The sequence below is a fragment of the Gymnoscopelus microlampas genome (assembly GCF_963454915.1).
Source record: "Gymnoscopelus microlampas genome assembly, chromosome: 23".
In the NCBI taxonomy this organism is placed as follows: Eukaryota; Metazoa; Chordata; class Actinopteri; order Myctophiformes; family Myctophidae; genus Gymnoscopelus; species Gymnoscopelus microlampas.
Window position 1 is genome coordinate 28,521,444 of NC_139960.1, and position 22,578 is coordinate 28,544,021.

A 22,578-nucleotide genomic window follows, 5' to 3' on the forward strand; every position below is an offset into this window, starting at 1 on the left:
GGAATAAGACAAACAGAGAGGTCTTGAAATGGGCCCCGAGGGACCTCTGAGGGCCGCGTGAATGTTAAGCCCACTGCATACTTCAGCTGACGTCCGAACGCTCGTTCAGACAGAGTAGGGCCATAACTACAAAAACGACGTCATTCAGAACGTCGGCGGTGCCTGTCAGAACTTTAGTTTCTCGACGTTCTCGTGCCTTCCGAGATGTTCTGACTGTCCGAAGAAAGCACAGACAGAACGTCACGTGTGATTGGTCAGACTTTCAAGGTGGGTGTGATTGTTGTAATTTTTTCCCCCCCTGCATTCTTCCCAAGGCTTCGGTCTGCCATCAGTGAAAGCAGCGATAGATTTGAAGAGACGTTGAACAGCGGTGGAGTACATTTACTTAAGTACTGTACTTAAGTACAATTTTGAGGTATTTGTACTTTACTTGAATATTTCCAATTTCCAATACTTTTACTTCTACTCCACTACATCTCAGAGGCAAATATTGTACTTTCACTTCACTACAATTATTTGAAAACTTTAGTCACTAGTTACTTTTCAGATATAAATTATTACATTATGAAACATACATCAACCACTTTAGCCCAATTTTATACTGCTATTTGAAAATAGCCGATCTACAAGCTCACAACGCGTCGCATCGCGACGCGTTGTAAGCTTGTAGATCTGCTATTTTCAAATATTTTAGTACTTTTACTTTTGGTACTTTAAGTACATTTTGATGCCAATACTTCTGTACTTTTACTTATGTATATTTTGAATTCTGGACTTTTACTTGTAACAGAGTACTTTTATATTGCAGTATTGGTACGTTTACTTAATTTGAGTACTTTCCCCACCATTGATGTTGAATGAGGAGGTTGGGTAAACCTCCAGGAGGTACAAACACCTCTAGTGACCATGCATGAGCACAAACTGTCGCAAGAAATGTTATAATCACTGATCTAGTAGTGCAGCGGTTCTCAAACCTTTTCATGTCAAGGACCCCCAAAAGTGTATTTGGCTGCGGACCCCCCCCCCATCTCAAAAATATATTATATTATAATTCATATTTTGCGCCAGGGATTTTTCAAAAACAGCAGATCTACAAGCTCATAGCGCGGCACCGAGTGCTTGTATATCTGCTATTTTTGAATAGCCAAAGTATAAAATATGCTGGTTAAAATGATTGTGAAGCTATATTACCACATTTAGCTGGGGACCCCCTGGTACCCCCCCCCCCCCCCCCAAGGACCCCTCGGGCACCACAAAATGGCCACCACAGCTATGCCCTATTGAACCCCACTTTGAGAACCAATGTACGCTAGTAGCGTACTGTATATTGACATAGCAGGATAACAATAGGCTCTCTGCATGACTGTAGTCCCCGTTTCACGAAGGCGGCATACCGTGCACCACCTTCGGTAAGTTACAGTTATAAACAGAGCCTATATTGTATTATTTGGAATAACATGCGGAACATGCTGCAGGAAGGACAGTGTCACACAGCACAGCAGAAGTAAGAACACACAAGATCATCGCAAACACCGCCGGGCTAACACACAAAGCAAACTAACACAGACTGACAAAGCAAGCACAGAGCAAAATCCTGAGGGTTCAGACCAGTGTGGGTCCACTTAAAGTTAAATAAACACTCAGGATTTTTTACCGTGCATGCAAGCAGACACACACACACACACACACGCGCGCACAACGCACACGCACCCACGCCCGCACACACACACACACACACACACACACACACACACACACACACACACACACACACACACACACACACACACACACACACACACACACACACACACACACACACACACACACACACACACACACACACACACACACACACACACACACACACACACACAGCGGTACCTACTGTGTACATCACAACGAAGTAAAGCTGCGAGGGGAGGGGTGGCATTGGAAGAAATTATTTACCAACAAACAAACAAACAAACAAACAAACAAACAAGTAAGCCACATCAGAACAGCAAAATGTAATAGATTCGAAGCAACACCCCCGTGCCCTCGCCTCGAGGGTTCAAATTCCACCGTGAAGACCCAGGGGCGTACAGTAGCATTGCTCATCGGCACTAATCCGATTTTCTACGCCAGCTGAAAAAGCCCCCTTGAGTTTCTCCCCCCCCCCCACAATTCCAAAACGTGTGGGAGTTGTGTTTTGGCAAAGGCTGGAAACATTTAGACACGCGCGGGATTATTGAAACGCAACCCACTGCCTGACAAACATTTATTTATTTTCGCGGAGGCGTGTTGGTCCGAAGGGTCAGCGCTGGTGTGTTGTGTAGTGCTCGTTTTATTTCGCTCTGTTTTGTACAGTACGATGTGCTGCGGTGAAACTGACGACTCACAGAGCGTAGCATTGTCTGTGGATCATGACATCAGACGCGGTTAGAAGGTTATCTCACCGGAAAACGCTATATCTGCTGTCATTTAACGTCTACTCTGTTTAAAAAAAAAAAAAGATTTATATTTTTGATGTTCATTAGATCAGACACGACCCCGTCCTATAAACAATAGGGCATAGCAGTGGCGGCCATTTTGTGGTGCCACAAATCGAAGCCCATTCATTTTGTCAATAGATATTTCCTTAAATATATATGAATTATGACCATAAAACATTTGATTCTGTGAAAAAAACTATATTTGAATATTTCATTCTATGATATACTATATTTAATAAATACCCTTTGTTTTGTGGTTTTCAAATATATATTTTTTCACAGAATCAAATGTTTTATGGTCATAATTGGTTCCAGGCCGTTTCTTTATTTTTTTGTTAAAAAATAAACCTTTCGTCTATAATCCCAAAATAAGGACTGATTATCAATCAATTATCTTATTAAATGATTTAAATGTTGCACCCCTACAAGGCAGGGCTCTAACCTCTATGCCACGGCACGAACGGCAATTCATTATCCTGCTTGTATTGTGTGCGGAAAACGCACAGCTGGAACGCGCCACGGCACACACAGCGAAAGGGAGAACGCCGCTGGAAAGATTGGAAGGCCTTACGGAAGGATTGGACATGTATGCGCACAGTGGCTTCTTTCCACGCTCTTCTCAGCGAGACCTCCTCCATCTCAACCAGACAACGCATCAGGAGGCGAAGCAAACACTTCATCTCTTCAAATGCTTTGAATTTTTGGAGCCTGCAGCACGAAGTTAGGAGGGATTTGCGGGATTTTCTTTTCGGGGTGGAGAGGGAGGGGAGCTCTGCAGCGTCAGCGCCTATCCGGCCCGACAGACTTCAAACGCGGATGGAAAAAGATCTCCAAACGGGCGAGGTATTTGAAGATAAGTCGAAGAGAGACGAATTGTATTCAAAGAGGAGATATGTGTTTGATGTGATTGTTTTTTTCTCCCCGGTCGCCGACCGTCCGACTATACGGCGAGATTGTTTGGCATGAAAAGCTAAGCACGATATGGTTTACCATTTACGGCTGCGAGCATTCGAAGAGAGGTTTACACGCAAAATAGCTACACGCATCTGTGTTGGGATGAAATGTGGTCAGATAAATTTCAGCTTGAAAAAAAGCCTTTCCAAAATGCTTATATAATGTTTTGGCGGAAAGTAAATACACTTCCAGTGGAAGGAAAAAACTGTCAGGTGAACAGAGGTGAGCGGAGAGGGAGGATGCGTCAAATAAGGACAAGCTGTGTTTTAGTAGAATTTCAGAACAATGTTGGCATGAACACCAAGTGCTGAAGGTCCACGCTACGGTGACCACAGATGTTCCAGTTTGGGCGGGATTGTCCCGGTTTCAAGGCGGGAGTCCCCAGTCCCGACAAATATACTCTAAAACACTAAAATGTTCACAATATGCACAACCAAATTGTGCCAGGCTTTCACCACACTTAAAGACAACACTTGTGTGGAGTGCTTACATGGAGGTGTATCCTGTTCTGTTGATGAAAAGTGCAGTCACTAGGTGTGCCATTAAAGCGCTAAAATAACTGTCCCCCGACCCATCCTGATCCCAAATGGCAGGTGTAAATGTAGAGCCCTTAGCGAAAATAGCAGATCTACAGCTCAAAACGCATCAGGAGATTGAACATTGGCTATTTCCACTGTTTTCAAAAAGATGGTGTATAAGTCCCGGTGCGAGTCATTGACAATATCGTCACCCTATCACAGTGCTTCTTAAACCTTTTCATTTCAAGGACCCCCAAAACTCTCAGAGTTAAGGACCCCCTATAACTCTGAGAGTGTACAAATGGAACCAAATGGACCCGTAATTGTACACTCTCAGAGTTAATTGAGAGTTAAGGACCCCCTATAACTCTGAGAGTGTACAAATGGAACCAAATGGACCCGTAAGGGTCCATTTGGTTCCATTTGTACACTCTCAGAGTTACAGACATGAAACGGTCCATTTGGGAACCCCCCCCGAGGAAGCCTTTATCATGAGGCCATCATGAGCTCACCTTCAGGGAGGAGCCTCGGGGGCTGACACATTTAAAGGGCTGGCCCTCGCCGTCGCCGTCGTCCTCCACCTTCTGCCTCTTCTCCGCCGCCTCCGCCCTCCTCTTCTCAATCTCCTCCTTCATCTTCCTCTTCTCGTCCTGCCCAAGAAACACGGCTAGAGTTAACACGTTTAACCAATTGAATGAATACATACGTAAATGAGAACCACTGTTCTGGCCAATGCTCTACACCAATAATATGCATTGTTACAGCGCCACCATGAGGCTGATTTGAAAAAATGTAGGGTGGCATTCTTTCCTTGGCCTAGTGGGGATGTGCGTACAAGGTTTCACGGAAATCGGAGGCTGCGTTCATGACTATTTACCAATGGACCGAATGCCCCCTCCCCCCAGTTAAAAATCACTAAATCATTAAAAAACGATAGAAAGCAATACATGATTTTTTTTTAACACTCATCTTTTAATCATTATCATTACAAACTAATAAAATAACCCTTGTTGTAAAAAAAAACAAAACAAAGTTCTCCTTTAGGTCAAGAAATCCGAGTTCTTCTCCCACCACTGCAGAAGCTAAAACCGCACACAAAGCCTAATGGAGTGCATTATCATTTTTCTACCAGCTCTCTAACCATTTGACACCGGCTCTCCGTTCGGAGCTGTACTGGCTTGGCGGTGGATCAGCATCCCCCCCCCCCCCCCCCCCCCGCCAGCCTCGTCTTAGTTAATTAGTCTCTCTGCATCTCTGGGCCATCATTTAATTAACCCATTAAGACCGGGAACGCATCTGTGTGTCATTTTTTGATTTCTTTGGCTATTCAAAAATAGCAGATCTACAACGCGCTATGAGCTTTAGATCTGCTATTCATTTATTTTAATCGTGAAAATGTTTGCAAATCTTTGAATATATATTTTTCATTACATTTGTAACTCAATTTTTTGCTCCTGGGGATTCTACAAATGTCTTCTAAATCCTAACAGTTAAAAAAATAAAATATGTTGCTATATATCAGTGGTTCTCAAACATTTTTCATGTCAAGGACCCCCAAAATGATATGTATTTGTCCGCGGACCCCCCATCTCAAAATATTTTGTTCCAGGGACCCCCAGAAGCAAAGATTTGAGTTAAAAATGTATATATTCAAAGATTTGTCACCCATTTTCACAATACATTTCTTTTTAGCAGATCTACAAGCTCACAGCGCATCACACGGTGCCGCGCTGTGAGCTTGTAGATCTGCTATTTTTGAATGGCCCAAAGAAACCTTAAAGTGACACAGATGCGTTCCAGGTATTAATGGGTTAACGAACCGCACCGCCTCATTAACAGCACACCAGAGGAGACGAGCGGGCGGGGGCCCGCACCGGCGAGAGAACAACCGCACCGCCGCCCTCTGAGCCAACAACAACAAAGGAAGTTGAGCATGGGGAGAATATGAAATATGAATATGGAATGAGAAATGCACATAGCACAAGGGTGGAAACCTTGTATGTCCAATACCGCTTCTTTTCAGGAATTCTTTTCACTTTCACTTTTGAAAAAAACAAGCTCGCTACTTTTGCACAACGCTCTTGTACGACAATAGGGCATTGTAGGGGTGTGCCGATATATCGTCCCGATACGTTTTCGTGACGATATGTATCATTTTGGGGGGGGGGGGAAAGATCAGGAAAGAGGAACAGACAGGCAGGCAGAGAGAGAGACAGACAGACAGACAGACAGACAGACAGACAGACAGACAGACAGACAGACAGACAGACAGACCTGCAAAGCGTCGGACCATAACAACAACAACAACACTTTGATTTGTTGATCCTTAAAAATAGTCATAAATGTAAGAAAATAAAAAGTCAAACCTGCACTACTCATTAAGAAAACCATCTCTTAGTTGGAGCCCGACATTGTTGACAGAGTCACATGGCAACCGCAAAGCGTTTGACCAAAACAACAACAGTAACAATAGCAACAACAACAGCAACAGCAATAACAACAGCAACAACAACAGCAACAACAACAACAGCAATAACAACAGCAACAACAACAGCAATAACAACAGCAACAACAACAGCAACAACAACAACAGCAATAACAACAGCAACAACAACAACAACAACAGCAACAACAACAGCAACAGCAACAACAACAACAACAACAACAACAACAACAACAACAACAACAACAACAACAACAATAACTACAGCAACAAAAACAGCAATAACAGCAACAACAACAACAACAACAACAACAACAACAACAACAACAACAACAACAACGGCAATAACAACAGGAACAACAGCACCACCAGCAACATCAACGGCAACAAGAACAGAAGCTGGGCGAGACCCTACATTTTGAGCGACTTAGATTTAAAAAAGCAGGAAGGAGAGGAAGGTGTTTGATAATACATGGGGTTCGGTTTTGAGATTTTTGGAAGGTCTAAAGGGGAATGAAAGAGAATAATGATCAGTGCATAACGCCAGTCCTGCAACGATGTTGGCCGTGTCATTTACATCCTGTTTTTTCTTATTAGAGCCAGTGCACTTGTTATGTGATATTTTCCCTTTCTTCCAGCAAAACTGTATCTTTCATTTCTAGTTACGTATATATATTTAAATCCGTACATACTGTGTTTTAATTATCTTGTTTAGGGGTGAATGTTTGTCTTTGTTTTCTGTGTTTGTTTGTTAAAATCTTCGGCACTTTTACTTCTACTCCACTACATCTCAGAGGCAAATATTATACTTCTACTCCACTACAATTAATTCAAAACTTTAGTTACTAGTTACTTTTTTGATTTTGATTATCATTACAAAACATATATTACCCACTTCAGCCCCATGTACATTTCGGCCATTTGAAAATAGCAGATCTAAAAGCTCACAATGCGTCGCATTGTGAGCTTTTAGATCTGCTATTTTCAAAAGATGTTTATACATTTGAAAACTTGTGAAACGGGACATTCTGCATAATGAGTACTTTCTACTTTTGGTACTTTAAGTACATTTTGATACCAATACTCTTGCACTTTTACACAAGTCAATTTTGAATTCCGGACTTTTGCGTGTTGCAGAGTATTTCTACATTGCAGTATTAATACTTTTACTTGAAAAAATACTTTGTGGTGTAAAAAAGTACTTTTTCCACCACTGCAACAACGACAACAACAACAACAACAACAAAAAGTGGTGCCTTTGCTCCTTCCTCCTCTCTCTCACCTCCTCGCGGGCCTTCCTCTCGGCCTCCTCCTGCTTGCGCTGCCTCTCCTCCTCCTCCAGCACCTTGCGGCGGCCCTCCCTCCTCCTCTTCAGCTCGTCCAGCTCCACCTCGGCCTCCTGCTGCCGCTGCCTCATGCGCTCAAACTCCTCGCTCTCGGCGTCATCGCGGCGCCGCTTCAGCTCCTCCAGCTTGCGCTCCGCCTCCAGGCCGCCGTCCTGGACGTCCTCCGGGCCGCCGGCCGCCGGGGGGGACGCCGCCGGGTCCGGGGAGCGCACGCTGCCGCGACTGCAGGTGGGAGACATACAAGAGAACACACACACACACACACACAGTGTCAAGAGGACGCACCAGAGAACATATACACACACGGCGTCAACAAGACACACACACCATGCACATGGGAATCAAACGAGGCACGCCGGGGGTAACGTGATGCCGTCTGGTGAGGTCACGCGCACGGTGGTGACTTTTGTCATCGCTTGGAGACAGAGAGAGGCGTCCGCTCACATGCACGCACTCGTGGGCACAGACACACACACACACACACACACACATTTGCATTACTATACTTGTGAGGACGTCAACATTTTAGGACGAGAAACACTATTTTACTTTGTTTTTTGTTGTTGCAATTTTCAAAGTATAATTGCACACCGCTGTCGCACACCCAAAAGAGCGCATGTACAAGTTGTAGATCGGCTATTTTGGGTGTGGGACAGTAGCACACAAGTAAGTATAAATCAAGCTTAAATCTAAAATAATTCTAATCTGAAATTATTTAACCATAAAACTATTTCTCTTGTGAGCACCAGGAGCATTGTCCTCAAAATGTCTATTTCTCAAATTCTGCCATACTTGTGGTGATAGTTGGCCTCACAAGTAGAGTAATACAAGCACACACACACACACACACACACACACACACACACACACACACACACACACACACACACACACACACACACACACACACACACACACACACACACACACACACACACACACACACACACACACACACACATGCACACAGAGGTCAGATCAGAAGTACAGTATATGGACACGTGTGTTAACACTACAAAGCTGGTTGCAGGGTACAGGTAAACACAGTCATGCGATACCAAATGAATAATAAACACACACGCACACACACGCGCACACGCACACGCACACACACACACACACACACACACACACACACACACACACACACACACACACACACACACACACGCACACACAGTAATGGCTCTCTGTCACGCACAGGCGGACACACATGGCATACAGTATTACTATACTTGTGAGGACATACACACCTTAGGATGCCGATTTTATGAAAGCCATTAAAAAAATATACATTTTTAACGCTAACCCGAAAGCCAGAAATAGCCGATCTACAAGCTCACATTGCGGCACAGACTTTTAGATTGGCTATTTTCCGTGCATGACAATCAGGCATTACTCTAATCCCAACCCCTAACCTCTAAATGTCTAATCATAATCCTTTTCTTTTCTTAATCCCTATTAGCCTAACTCTAAACATAACTCTAACCATAAGACAACCACCAATTCTCTTGTATTGAAAATTGGAAATACTCCAGTAAAGTACAAATACCTCAAAATTGTACTAAAGTACAGTACTTGAGTAAATGTACTTGGTTACTTCACACCACTGCTCACAAATATAGTAATACAAGAACACACACACACACACACACACACACGCACGCACACACGCACGCACGCACGCACGCACGCACGCACGCACGCACGCACGCACGCACGCACGCACGCACGCACGCACACACGCACACACGCACACACACACACACACACACACACACACACACACGTGCACAAACAGAACACTGTGCCAAGGCTAAGGTAACAGCTCGGCTCAGGTTTCAGCGACAGCGTTTCCCCCGGCGGGGACTTCAGTCTATAGGTGACCCGTGTTAAACACACTGCAGTGTTATTTATTCATTCTCTCTACTCACGGAGCAAACAAACGGTCGGTTTGTCCAATAAATCTTGATTTGGTACGGCTCGGTATCTACAGCAGAATGGGGAATATGCAAGAATGCACACATACGTCACTTTCACTTGTCTATGTGCATTGTTCATCGTATAGCCGTATACCTACTGACTATTTTCTTATGTTTGGAGATCAGATTCCGTAGACTTAAGCTTGATTCATACTCGTTAGAACAACAGCGTCAATTGGCTAAAAGATCTACATGATCTGCAAGCTAACGACGCAGCTTTAGAGATACCTGGTATTCAAGTTGTTTGCCATTCAATGTCTCTGTTTCAGTCTCTTGAGTACAGTACTTGAGTAAATGTACTTAGTTACTTTACACCACTGGATATACGACAATATTACCAATCACTTCTCTGCTGCCTTGGCTAAAGCAGACAACTGATGAGAGCTACGGTTAGGGGCTTTCTGGATGTCATGGGATACTCTAAACTGAATAAAGTTTCCCACACATAAACACAACACACAGTCTGTCCATTCCACATGAATTGTTGAAGCCAACAGTGATAAGACAACCACACACACTTCTTTATGTCAACACGTATACGCTGTACAGTACTGCAACATTTATTTAAGTATCAATACTGCAATATAGATATACTCTGTTACAAGTAAAAGTCCGTAATAAAATTTGTACTTGAGTAAAAGTACAAAAGTATTGGTATAAAAATGTACTTTTAGTACTAAAAGTAGAAAGTACTCATTATGCAGAAGGTCCCATTTCACAACTTTTCAAATGTTTAAAATCTTTTGAAAATAGCCGATCTACAAGCTCACAATGCGTCGCACCGCGATGCATTGTTATCCTATGATCCTATGATTGTGAAACCTATGATTTGAATAGCCATTCTTATACATTCTCTCATTGGGCTGCAGTAAACTTCCAGTCGGTGAAATAATAGTGAATGTGAACTGCTCCTCATTTTCTGGGCATCCCCTGGAACCCCCATAAGGACCCCTGGGCGTCCCCCTGGGAGACCCCACTATGAGAGCCACTCTACTACATTATACTAAGCTGATAGCTTGATCTTTGTTATCAGGAGTATTGAGTTGCTGCGGTACTTTTCCACAGCTTGGGCAAGAGGAGTCAACTGATATGACACAGGAGTTATAGTTGAAGAGTTTCATTCATAAACGAGATGCAGTATATGATGTCTACTATACATCAATGATAATAAAACATAATAAACATTCAGGTTGATAACCAAAGAATATCAACTTACGGCAGGGATTTTCTCTCACAAATGGATATACAAATGGATATATACCACTTTGTCAATAACATTTCTGATGTGCCTACTGCACACCGTTCGCTGTCGGGCAGAATCCTTGTATCTCCATATTTCAACTTCGATTTTTCGTAAATGAATGCCCAACTTTGATGTACAAGAGTGTCACGCAACTGAAATAACTGCAACATTGTGTATTTTTTAAAACGTTTAGATAGTGAGTGAAAGTGGTGATGTGTGTCTTTTCATTTGTATGAATTTAGTTTTATGTTGTCAGCAAAATGCACAAATCCCAGCAGTAACTGTCTTAGTTTGGGACGAGGACAATAATACAAGGTGGGCTCCTGGCAGTGGGAACCAGAGCCGTATAAGAAAGTTATGTCACTAGCATAGACTCCCATTGTAAGAATGGAATGCGGAAATGCTCTGTCTATATCAATGAGGAAGTTCCAATGTTTGGAACCATAGCGGCCCAATTTGCGGCGGGATTAAAGCGTGATGCGACTCTCTCTTACACAGCTCTGGTGGGAAGCAGGAAGTGTGTGTTTACCTGAAGGTCCTCTCTGGTTGTCTGTGCTGCTTGGGGGGCGGAGTCTCCTCGTACAGGCCTCCATTCTGCTTCCTCTCTCTCTCCTCCCTGGCCCCGCCTCTCTCGTTCGCCTGTCGGGAAGAGAGAGAGAGAGAGAGAGAGAGAGAGAGAGAGAGAGAGAGAGAGAGAATGTGAACCAGGGGCCACCAGTGTCAACTGAGATGGGCGGAGATATTTTGTGTCATATTTTTTTAGATATTTTGTGTATTCAGACAAATGTGTCTACCGCACACGGTGGAGAGAGGTTGGAACTAGAGATGAGGAGTCGAACGAAAGAGAGAGAGAGAAAGAGAGAGAGAGAGAAACAGACAGATGGAGAGATAGAGCAGTGGTTCTCAACCTTTTCAAGCCGCGACCCCCCAAAACAATCATATTTGAACTAGGAACCCCGATACCCTGACAAGCAGATATATATTGTGAAAATAGCCGAACTACAAGCTCACAACGCCTCGCAACGTTTTTTTGCCTCTTTCTTATATTATTTGACAATTTGGCCAATATCTGACCAGTTTTTGGTGTTTTTTTCCCCCTTTTTGGGGGGGGGGGGGGGGTGCGGTTATTACTGTCAACCGGGAAAATCATGTGGGGACCCCTCCAAGGTTGAGAACCGCTGAGATAGAGCACAACAGGAAAAGAGCGTGTACACGACGACACTGCAAAAAAAGAGTTTCACATCACACCATTCCAGAAGGACTATCTAAGCCTGAGCTAATACACTCAGTGGCGCACACACTGCACGACACCCGCACACGACGAAGTATGAACCAGGCATTCCAGAACATATGTGCTCGCTGATGAATGGACAACGGGACAGCGGGCTAGCGCACGAACCTATATATATTTTACCCCTGCTTATACCCCGTTATCATACAGGCTCTCACTGCATCTCGCTGCATCCTTCCAGAGACATAATTGCGCCCCCTGGTTTATAATTAGGACATTATGTGAGGCCACATCGCATTATACGGCACGTGATGACTTAACCCATTCAATCCGGGAACGCATCTCATTTTAGGTTTCTTTGGCTATTCAAAAATCGTGAACATTTGTGCAAATCTTTGAGTATATATATTTTAAAGCGAACATTTGTAAAATATTTTGTTCCAGGGACCTCCCAAGAAGCAAAGATTTGAGTTACAAATGTTCGCTTTTAGAAATATATATTCAAAGATTTGCACGCTTTTTTCCACGTTTAAAAAAAAATTGCAGATCTACAAGCTCATAGCGCAGCACTCGGTGCCGCGCTATGAGCTTGTATATCTGCTATTTTTGAATAGCCAAAGAAATCTTAAAATTATGCGTTCCCAGATTGAACAGGTTAACTAGGCTCATTACACTCTGCCTTCCACCCCTCTCCAGGCATCTAAAATTACACAGGTTTGTGGTTCGTGGTGGAGCGTGTGTGTGTGTGTGTGTGTGTGTGTGTGTGTGTGTGTGTGTGTGTGTGTGTGTGTGTGTGTGTGTGTGTGTGTGTGTGTGTGCGTGCGTGCGTGTTTGTGTACTTGTATTACTATACTTATGAGGGCCATACTGTATGTCACCAAAGTGTTGTAGAATTTGAGAAAAAGACATTGCGAGGAGGTGGGGTGTGGGGGTGTGAGGGGGCATGCGTAAAAACACACACTGTGACCCTAAACGTAGTGGGACCACGCTTGATTAAATCTAGTAAAAAAAGAAAGAATAAACCAGCATTCCGTGACCACACCTTTTAAAACCTGGGGCTCGTTTTACCGCCGGTGCAAAACCACACTGTGACCACACGGGGTGTCTGGGTAATTTCAACGTCTGGCCAGCCATGTTTTTTTTTTGTTACCTTTCTTTTCTTAATTGGGATACGTCTTAAAATGCCCCCCTCCCAGACACAGAGTAAGTGTGGAGTCTCTTAGCCTAATTTATGCTTCGTCGCACGAGGGTGCTGCACGCCAAGAATAGCAGATCTGCAAGCTCACAAAGCGTCGCGGATGAGATGCGTTGTGAGCTTTTGGTCTGAATATTCTCGGCTGTTCTCGGCGTGTGACACCAACGTGCAACAGAGCAAAAATGAGGCATTAGGGGTGTTTTTCAGTTCCTCAAGTGTCAGGTCTCAGTGTTAATCTGCCTTTCAATGCCCATAACAGAGAACAACTACTAAATATGTGTGCCAGGATTTGCCTGAGAAGCCAAACGAATTGGGAAGAGATGAAATGTAAGAATTTAATTTAAATATAAAAATCCAATTCATAATATTATTGTAGTTGTTTAACAACTTTCAACCTGGCGCCCCTATTGTGGGAATGTTAATATTAATGTTATTAGGGCAATTATTGTCATACCTTTTCAAAATGTCTCCCAATTTTGTTTATATGTATATATATACATTATAGATAAAAAATATAAGAAAAAGAAAATAGCAAATCTGCTATTTTCACAATTTTCAAAAAATAAATAAAATAATAATAATAATAATTAACGTCCATTTCACATTAGAGGGGCGTAGCCATTGGCATACAAGAGGTTGGAATCCCCCGCACTTGCATCAGCTCTCACCTTCTCGTTGTATTTCGTAACTTTCACTCCTTCCCCTCTCTGTGCTTTTATCACCAGACCAAATAAAAGGGCCAAATTAACAGAGAAAAACGTTGAAATTACCCGGCGTGGTTTCATCACACATGCTGTGCATCGTCACACACGACTGAACCGAACGTCTCACCACATCCAAGCCGTTTTGCCGGCGCAGTAGCTCAGACACCTCGTTATCCTCCTGCTCGTCACCGCTCGGTGTCCTAGCTTTGTCGTGTGACATGCTATTATCTACAAGCTCGTCCGCCTCTACCTCCTCGGACGCCATGGCGTTCCCTTCAGCCTCTGAACGGGCTGATTCCCCCTGATTTGAATTGTCGTCCTCACCTACGTGAGGCGTGTGATCCTCTGTGCGTTCCTGCGAAAAACGGAGCAGACTTTGATAAAGAGCGCTGAGCGATGACGAGTGATCGACTCTGGTGTTAGAAATGAACGTCCATACCTCAGGCAGTGTTTTTGCCGGCTCCTCAGTCGATTCCTACGGATAATGAGACAATCGTGACATGTGCCAGGACTGTGTCTTAAAGGTAGTGTAAGGGATTTTTTTTGGGGTTAAAACAAAACGTTTGTTGTTAAAAAGCTACAGCTCTTATTCTGACAGCAATCATTCAATTACTCACTGGGTCTTAACCCATTAAGACCTGAGATACGATTCTACAAATGTCTTCTAAATCCAATCTAAGCAGTTTCTGAAACACTTAGGTTGCTATAATATCAGTGGTGCTCAAACTTTTTAATTTCAAATGATATGTATTTGGCCGCCAACCCCCATCTGAAAATATTTTGTTCCAGAAGACCCCAGAAGGAAAGAATTGAGTAAAAAATATAAATATTCAAAGATTTCATCCAAGAGAGCGAAAGAACCGATTTATCTGTGTGAAACTTTCAGTGTTATAACCGTGTAATGCATGGAAAGTTAGTGCCATCTAGCGGATATGGTAACACTGTTTAGTTGCGCCGTACGGGGCTGATACGCATGCGCCAAACTTGTTTTTGTCAGTGTGAAAAAAGCTTGATGGAGATCGGAGGGGGAAATGGTACGTACGGAGTTATAAACATGCAAATATAGTGTAAAGTTGTACCAAATGTTCCATCAATACAAGTTTTGGTTTCCGTAGCATGTTATGCTCTTAATAAGGTGCTTATGTGGTTTTACATTTCTATTTCAGTTAAATTACCTGCTAAACCTACAACGACTACCACCGTGAACAAAGGGAGCGTGTTTACTTGTTACTAGGCTAAAGCTAGCCGCTCATAAACGCAGACTGGCACTTTAGGAGTTTCTTCTCAGTGTTAGTATTCAGGGTTTTATTGTATTGTGTGTATTTTGTGTGATTGTGAGCGTGAAAGGCATAAAGAAGCAAAAAGACACGTCCTCTTTTGTGTGGTTTATTATTGTAGGATAATCGTTGAGTAATTAATACCTAAAACCTCTGACCATCGAGCCCTATTACGGAGGGATCACACTCCCAAGATAGGACAGAAATAGGCCTGTTTTGGTAAAATCCGTACAGTAATTTAACATTTCTGGTATAACCAGCGGTTATTTTACATCTGTGTCTTGTGGGAGTGAGACACAGAAAAGTAATATGTACGTGATATATAGAAGCCAGTCTGCACGACGAAGCTAACGCTAGGCTAGCGTCGTCTTTGTTAGAGGAAGGGTGCTTAGAACCACGACGGGTCGGACAAGAGCCAGTGCTATCCTCGCTGCATGGAGGTGGACCGGGACGGACGATCGGTGGAAGCAAGGCCTACTCGCAAAAGACGAGCGTCACCGCGACGGAGGAGCACCGTCTCAACGGAGCAAGCACGACGCGCGTGGACGCCATTGTTTACAACTACTGAAAGTGAAAGTAGTTGCGGCTGTAAGAAACGCCGACAACTACCCATCTACTGTGTCTTGTCTCTCAAATGATGCACAAATGATGCAATGTATGGATGCATAAACTGTGATAAGGGATGCTTTGATGCTGGAAGTGCATAGACATTGCTAAGAACTTGTTGCTTGCTAATGCTAAAACATTGTTGTGCTAACGTGGAGGGCCAACTTGTTGCTTGCTAATGCTAAAAAACTTTGTTGTGCTAACGGGGGGGGCCTTTGAGTGACGTCATCGCCGCCATATTGAGACATCCACTAAGGTTAAGCTAATGCTAAAACTGGTTGTGCTAACGGGGGAGGGCCTTTGAGTGACGTCATCGCCGCCATCTTGAGAGGGGACAACAAAGGAGACGCCCACGTCAAGGTATACGTTGGGGGTGCATTGACTTTATTCGACCACAAGGTGTCACTGTTCTACCACCAAAGGAAAGGAGTGACTTTATTCCCTTTTCATACGTTTTGGGTGCATTGACTTGTACAACCACAGTGTTTCACTGTTTTGCCACAAAGGGTTGACATTGTACAACCGCAAGGTGTCACCAGTTTGCTACTGAGGGAAATTGTGACTTTTTTCACCTGTTCCAAGTGCCAGAGACTGTGTATAGACATTAGCATCCGCCGAGCGGCGCCATGACTACTTTAGATGACTTGAAGGTCCAACGCTCTGGCGTTCAAAGGGAGTTCTCCAAGTGTGTGAACAGAATTGAAAGGGGGTTTGATACACTCACTATTGTTATGGGCTGGACGAAATCGCAAGGGTGGGCTACACTGTGGACTCGGGGCGTCTAGAGAGATTCTTTCCGGGTGATGTGGAGTCAGGGGACCTGCGGCGGCCTAACAAGGTCGAAATGCTCATCAGTGCGCGGGAGGGTCGTCTCGCTCCTCAACGGATGAGGAGACACGGTGATCTAGTACTGTGGGACGGGCCCCTCGGGAAGACTGTAAGCGGAGTACATCCTGAACTGTCCGAGGTGGTCGAGAGAGCGACCTTAACTCAAACCCATTGCGCCCGTACCATGAGAGCAGAGGCCATCACGGTCGAAGTACCCCGAAGCGGTCCAGGACAAAGCGGTGCAGTAGCTAAGACTATGGCTATCTGTAACTCCGAGGTCTTAAAGTGGCTCGAATGGGACAGCATTGGGGCCGCCTGTGATCCAAAGTGTGGTGGCTGCCGGTGTGGCAGGTGTGCGCCTGGAGGGAAGGAGATGTCGTTGGCCGACGAGAGAGAGCTCGAGGTCATTAAGGGCGGCTTAACTTACCGACTGGAGGACGCACACAGCAAGCAGCCGCACTGGGATGCTAGCTATCCCTGGAGGGAGGACCCCTCTACACTTCCAAATAACCGCAGGGCAGTTGAGGCCACATTCAGGAGGTCCGAGAAGCGCCTTGGAAAAGACGCATCGTGGAAAGAGGCCTACAAAGGACAGATGCATGACATGCTAGACAGGGGGGCTGCTGTTCTACTGTCGCAGGTTGAAATGGACAGATGGAACGGAGCTGTGTGGTGGATCAACCACCTTGTTGCTCCAAACCCTCACTCCACCTCCACACCAGTTCGGATTGTGTGGGACAGCAGTCAGGAGTTTGAGGGCGTGAGTATGAACAGTATTTTGCTCAAGGGCCCGGACGTCTTGAACCCCATTCGTGCCGTGCTGCTGCGTTTCCGGGAAGGGGAGCACGCCGCCATCGGAGACATCTCTAAGATGTATAACTCTGTGTGGTTGGAGGAGAGAGAGGTGCACCTTCACCGGTTCCTCTGGAGGGACTCACCAGCAGAGGAGATCAGGGACTACGCTGTGGTGAGGGTCAACATGGGAGACAGGCCGTCAGGCTGCATCGCGCAGGTGGCTATGCGAGAGACAGCCAGCTTGCCTCAGTTCAGCGATCGGGCGGAGGAGAAGAGCGTCATCGTTGACAACGCATATGTCGATGATTTATTTGCTTCCCACAATGACCCTGAAAGACTAAGTGTGATTTTGGAGGGGGTCACGACCATTCTGGCAGCTGGGGGGTTCCGTCTGAAACCCTGGGTGCGGTCTGGCCACAGTGGGAGGGGAGAGGAAGGACCTGCTAAGCCAGAGACATTGTTGTTACCAAACCAATTGCGGGAAGAGGACAACAAAGCCTTGGGGGTGGGTTACCATGTTGGAGAGGACAGGCTATTCATCATGGTTGGGGTCAATTTCTCCACAAGAAAGAGGAAAATGCGGGTCGAGGAGGACCTCGCCGAAGAGGAGGTGGAGGAAAAGACACCAGACCCTCTCACACGCCGTGTGCTGCTGAGTCAGGTGGCGGGTCTCTATGACCCCATCGGCCTCGCTACGCCTATGAAGCAGAAGGGTGTAATATTAGTAAGGAAAGCGTTTCAGGCGGCCGGGCAATTAGTCAAGGACACATGGGATGCCCCGCTACCTGACGAGCTGCGACGGAAAGCAATCGTCCTATTTCGGGAATATGCCTGTTTGAGTTCAGTCACCTTCCCTAGATGTATTACGCCTCCCGGCTGGGTGGGCAAACCCTGGGGAGTTACATTCTCCGATGGGAGCTCGGAGTCCTATGGTGCTGTCATGTACCTTCGCTGGGAAACTAAGAGCGGGACCAAGGTGCGTTTGGTGGAGTCAAAGGCCAAATTGGCTCCACTAGACCAAAAAGGCGACGCTGTAAAGGCGGAGATCTGCGGGGCTGTCTTTGCCTCCCGGCTTAGAAAGTTCATTGAGAAGCAAGGCCGGTTGGAGATTGACAGATGGTTTCACCTAATCGACAGCCAGACGGTGTTGGGAGCCATACAACGTGACAGCTATGGCTTCCAAACTTTCTTTGCCAACCGGGTGGGAGAGATCCAGAAGGCGGGGCCGGTGACAGATTGGTGGTGGGTCTCCGAGAAAGACAACATAGCTGACCTCGTCACCAGAGATGGGTGTTCTCCCGAGCAGCTGGACAAGGACTCTGTATGGCAGAACGGTCCAGCATTCCTGACCAAACCACTGGGGGAATGGCCCATAAAATCCGCTGCGGAAGTAGCTGCAGCATCAAGGGAGGAGGTGAGGACGCTACAACGAAAGGCGTTCTCTGCAGTCACCACCAGGGCCCAGGCATTACGACAACACCAGGGCAGTGACAAAGTTGCTTTGCCAGTCAACGACAAAGGGTTGTCGACAGTTAGTGACACGGGGCCTACGCCAGGAACAGGCGGAGGATCTGCGGCTGCATTGCCTGACAACGGAAGACAGAAGTTGTGGGGCACGGGGCTCGTCGATCAAGTGGACTTGACAAAGGACTGCTCTCTGTCGTTCTTCTGTGGGGTTGTGGGCTATGTGCGCAGATTCCTTTATATGTCGCGCAGCAAAACCAACCATCGTGTACAACGGGGGGCTGTACTGTTGGCCAAGGAGCGCGAGGCAGCTTTCATGGACTTGTGTCTTGCTGCCCAAGCAGGTGTATCGTTCCCCTCAACTACCCTTAATCGCTTGGTGGTGGGGAAAGATCAGGCTACAGGCCTGTGGTTGTGCCGCGGTCGCATCCAAACCGCAAGCAAGAGCGGTGGTATTCCCCTGATCCCGTATGGAGCGCGGCTCAGCACCCTCTTGGCCGAGGAGGCTCACAACATCAACCATGAGGGAGTTGCTGGGACAATCCTGCGGATAAGGGGAAAGGCGTGGATTGTGCAGGGCCCGCGAGTTGTGCGCAGGGTGATGGACAATTGTTTGGAGTGCCGGAAGAGGAGAGCTGAGTTGAGTACTCAGATCATGGGTGATCTCCCGGTGGAGCGTACAAACCCTGCACGTCCATTTGAGTACACTGCCTTGGATTTGTTCGGGCCATACACAGTGAGGGACTCGGTGAGGAATCGCGTCAAGAAGAAAGTCTGGGGTGTGGTTTTCAGTTGCATGGCCTCGCGGGCCATTCACGCGGACTTGGTCGTTGACCTGTCAACTGAGGGCTTTCTTCAAACCTTCCAGCGATTCACTGCTCTGAGAGGCCATCCACGCAAGCTATGGTCTGACATGGGGACCAATTTTGTAGGGGCAAGACCTGCACTGGAGGACCTCTACACGTTCCTTGCGGCCATAAATAAAGATGTGGTCCAACACAGAGCGGCTGTGACTGGAATCGACTGGGCGTGGAAGTTTAGTCCAGCAGATTCACCGCACCGTAACGGGGCAGCAGAGGCCGCTGTCCGCATCATAAAGAAAGCACTGAGCAGCGTGGGAGGGACTGAAGACCTGACGACGTTGGAATTCCAGACTCTTCTTTTCCTCGCTGCTAACCTCTCTAACGAGAGACCGATTGGTGCCCGGACTCAGCTCCAGGAGGAGTCCGTGGACATCATCACACCAAACTCGCTTCTGTTAGGGCGAGTGGACCCCGAGGGAGATACCCGGGGTTTCGACTTCCCTGATTACCCTTTCAGTCGGCTGCGGGCGGTACAACTGGAAGTGGATAAATTCTGGAAAAGGTGGAGTCAGCTGGCAGGTCCACACCTGTTCGTCAGGCAGAAGTGGCACGTGTCGTCCCGGAACGTGGCTGTCGGCGATGTCGTGTGGGTGGCGGACCAGAACGCTCTGAGAGGACGATTCCGGCTGGGTCGTGTCATTGAAGCAGTTCCAGATGGTCGGGGTGTCGTAAGGGACGTCAAGGTGCGGACTTGTCCGAGCGCACCCATCAGCTGGTCCCAGGTGAAGAAGGACGAGGTGTCGTGGCAAACAACCATCCTTCATCGCGACGTGCGGAGGCTGGTGGTCCTCATTCCGGCGGAAGATCAACAACAGGTTGATAAGTCCTTTTGAAGGGTACCCAAACAAAAAAGCTAAAGACTTGTGTGTGTTGTGTGCATTTTCTTTATAGTTAACGGGTATCCCTTGAGGGCGCTGAGTGGTTAGAGGGCAAATCCAACACTCAGTTAGGAGCGAGGCGGTGGTGCTGACCTCCTTAAGTAAGATTAAGGTGCTTTTTTATTCGTTATAACCACCTTAGTTATTTATTTTCGAGGCCTCTTTGAGTATATTTATAATAGTAATTATTTAATACTTTTTTACATTGTGCATGTTGGCTACAGTATGTGTGGCCTGTTTGTTTACAACACAGCCCAAATGGGAGGTGTGAAACTTTCAGTGTTATAACCGTGTAATGCATGGAAAGTTAGTGCCATCTAGCGGATATGGTAACACTGTTTAGTTGCGCCGTACGGGGCTGATACGCATGCGCCAAACTTGTTTTTGTCAGTGTGAAAAAAGCTTGATGGAGATCGGAGGGGGAAATGGTACGTACGGAGTTATAAACATGCAAATATAGTGTAAAGTTGTACCAAATGTTCCATCAATACAAGTTTTGGTTTCCGTAGCATGTTATGCTCTTAATAAGGTGCTTATGTGGTTTTACATTTCTATTTCAGTTAAATTACCTGCTAAACCTACAACGACTACCACCGTGAACAAAGGGAGCGTGTTTACTTGTTACTAGGCTAAAGCTAGCCGCTCATAAACGCAGACTGGCACTTTAGGAGTTTCTTCTCAGTGTTAGTATTCAGGGTTTTATTGTATTGTGTGTATTTTGTGTGATTGTGAGCGTGAAAGGCATAAAGAAGCAAAAAGACACGTCCTCTTTTGTGTGGTTTATTATTGTAGGATAATCGTTGAGTAATTAATACCTAAAACCTCTGACCATCGAGCCCTATTACGGAGGGATCACACTCCCAAGATAGGACAGAAATAGGCCTGTTTTGGTAAAATCCGTACAATCTGCTTCAATTCTACAGTGTTCCAGTTCCAGTTTTTTGTTCACTTGTTTATCCTGTTCATCCTATATTCCGTAGGAATCCTGATTGGATGAAATGCAGAAAAAAGTATTTTCTGTTGTACCAAAGAGCTGGTGAGACAGGGAGACCGCTGTTACTGAACAAACTCTATAGCCAGGGGTGCACATAACTTTTTAGGTCTGGTACGCAGAAGAGCACCTGGACATGTGACTTGGTGCGCATGGCGCCCGTCCCGTTTTGTCAACGGGGGGGGGGGGGGGGGGGTTCAGCACGGTGCCCACCGGACAGTTTTGTCAACGGGGGGGGGGGAGAAAAGAAGGACGCTCTGCTTCTAAATTCCGCCGATTTCGCCGTTTCTTTTTCTCACGCTGTTAGATAAAGCCCCCAAGGTTGGTGCCCTGTGCTGCTGCGCTGATTTTATCCGCCAGATTGGGACGTTCACGGCATATTTTGCACCATTACGGTGCGTTCATCATCGGTGACGAGTGCCTCTAACAGCCACTGCTGGCTGCGTGCATGCAGCGAGGCAATGCGAGGCGACGCGAGGCGATGCGAGTCATATCTCTACCCCTGTGCCTAATGGCTGTACATGGGGCCGACGGGTGCTTTAGAGTGATTGTGTGAGTATGGCTTCAGGAAGTAAATTCCTAGCCTCGATCTCCAGGCTTTTATTTTTTATTTTTGCTAAAAAATAAAAGCTTGGAAATTCCTGTCCCAGCTGTTGGTGCGCAAAAGCGCCTCGCGTCGCCTGATGTGGTGCGCATTTTTTATTTTGGGTGCGCATGCGCACCTGCGCACCAGTTATGTGCACCCCTGTCTATAGCAATGATTACTATCAGAATATAAAGCTATTT

At 45.9% G+C, this 22,578-nt stretch overlaps 1 protein-coding gene across 4 annotated transcripts in view; it reads right to left on the reverse strand.

The window, feature by feature from the left end:
- Positions 1 to 22,578, reverse strand: part of cald1a (caldesmon 1a) — a 126,122-nt gene that overhangs the window by 23,554 nt on the left and 79,990 nt on the right. For all 4 annotated transcript variants that reach the window (XR_014600241.1, XM_084050225.1, XM_084050223.1 and 1 more), the window contains exons 6-8: positions 11,490 to 11,599; positions 7,672 to 7,957; positions 4,459 to 4,596 (exon numbers count right to left, since the gene is read on the reverse strand). Coding sequence is in view for 3 of the 4 variants with exons in the window: in XM_084050225.1 (XP_083906351.1) it covers positions 4,459 to 4,596; positions 7,672 to 7,957; positions 11,490 to 11,599 (534 nt within the window). In the remaining variant the exon portion in view is untranslated. The remainder of the gene's footprint in view (positions 1 to 4,458; positions 4,597 to 7,671; positions 7,958 to 11,489; positions 11,600 to 22,578) is intronic.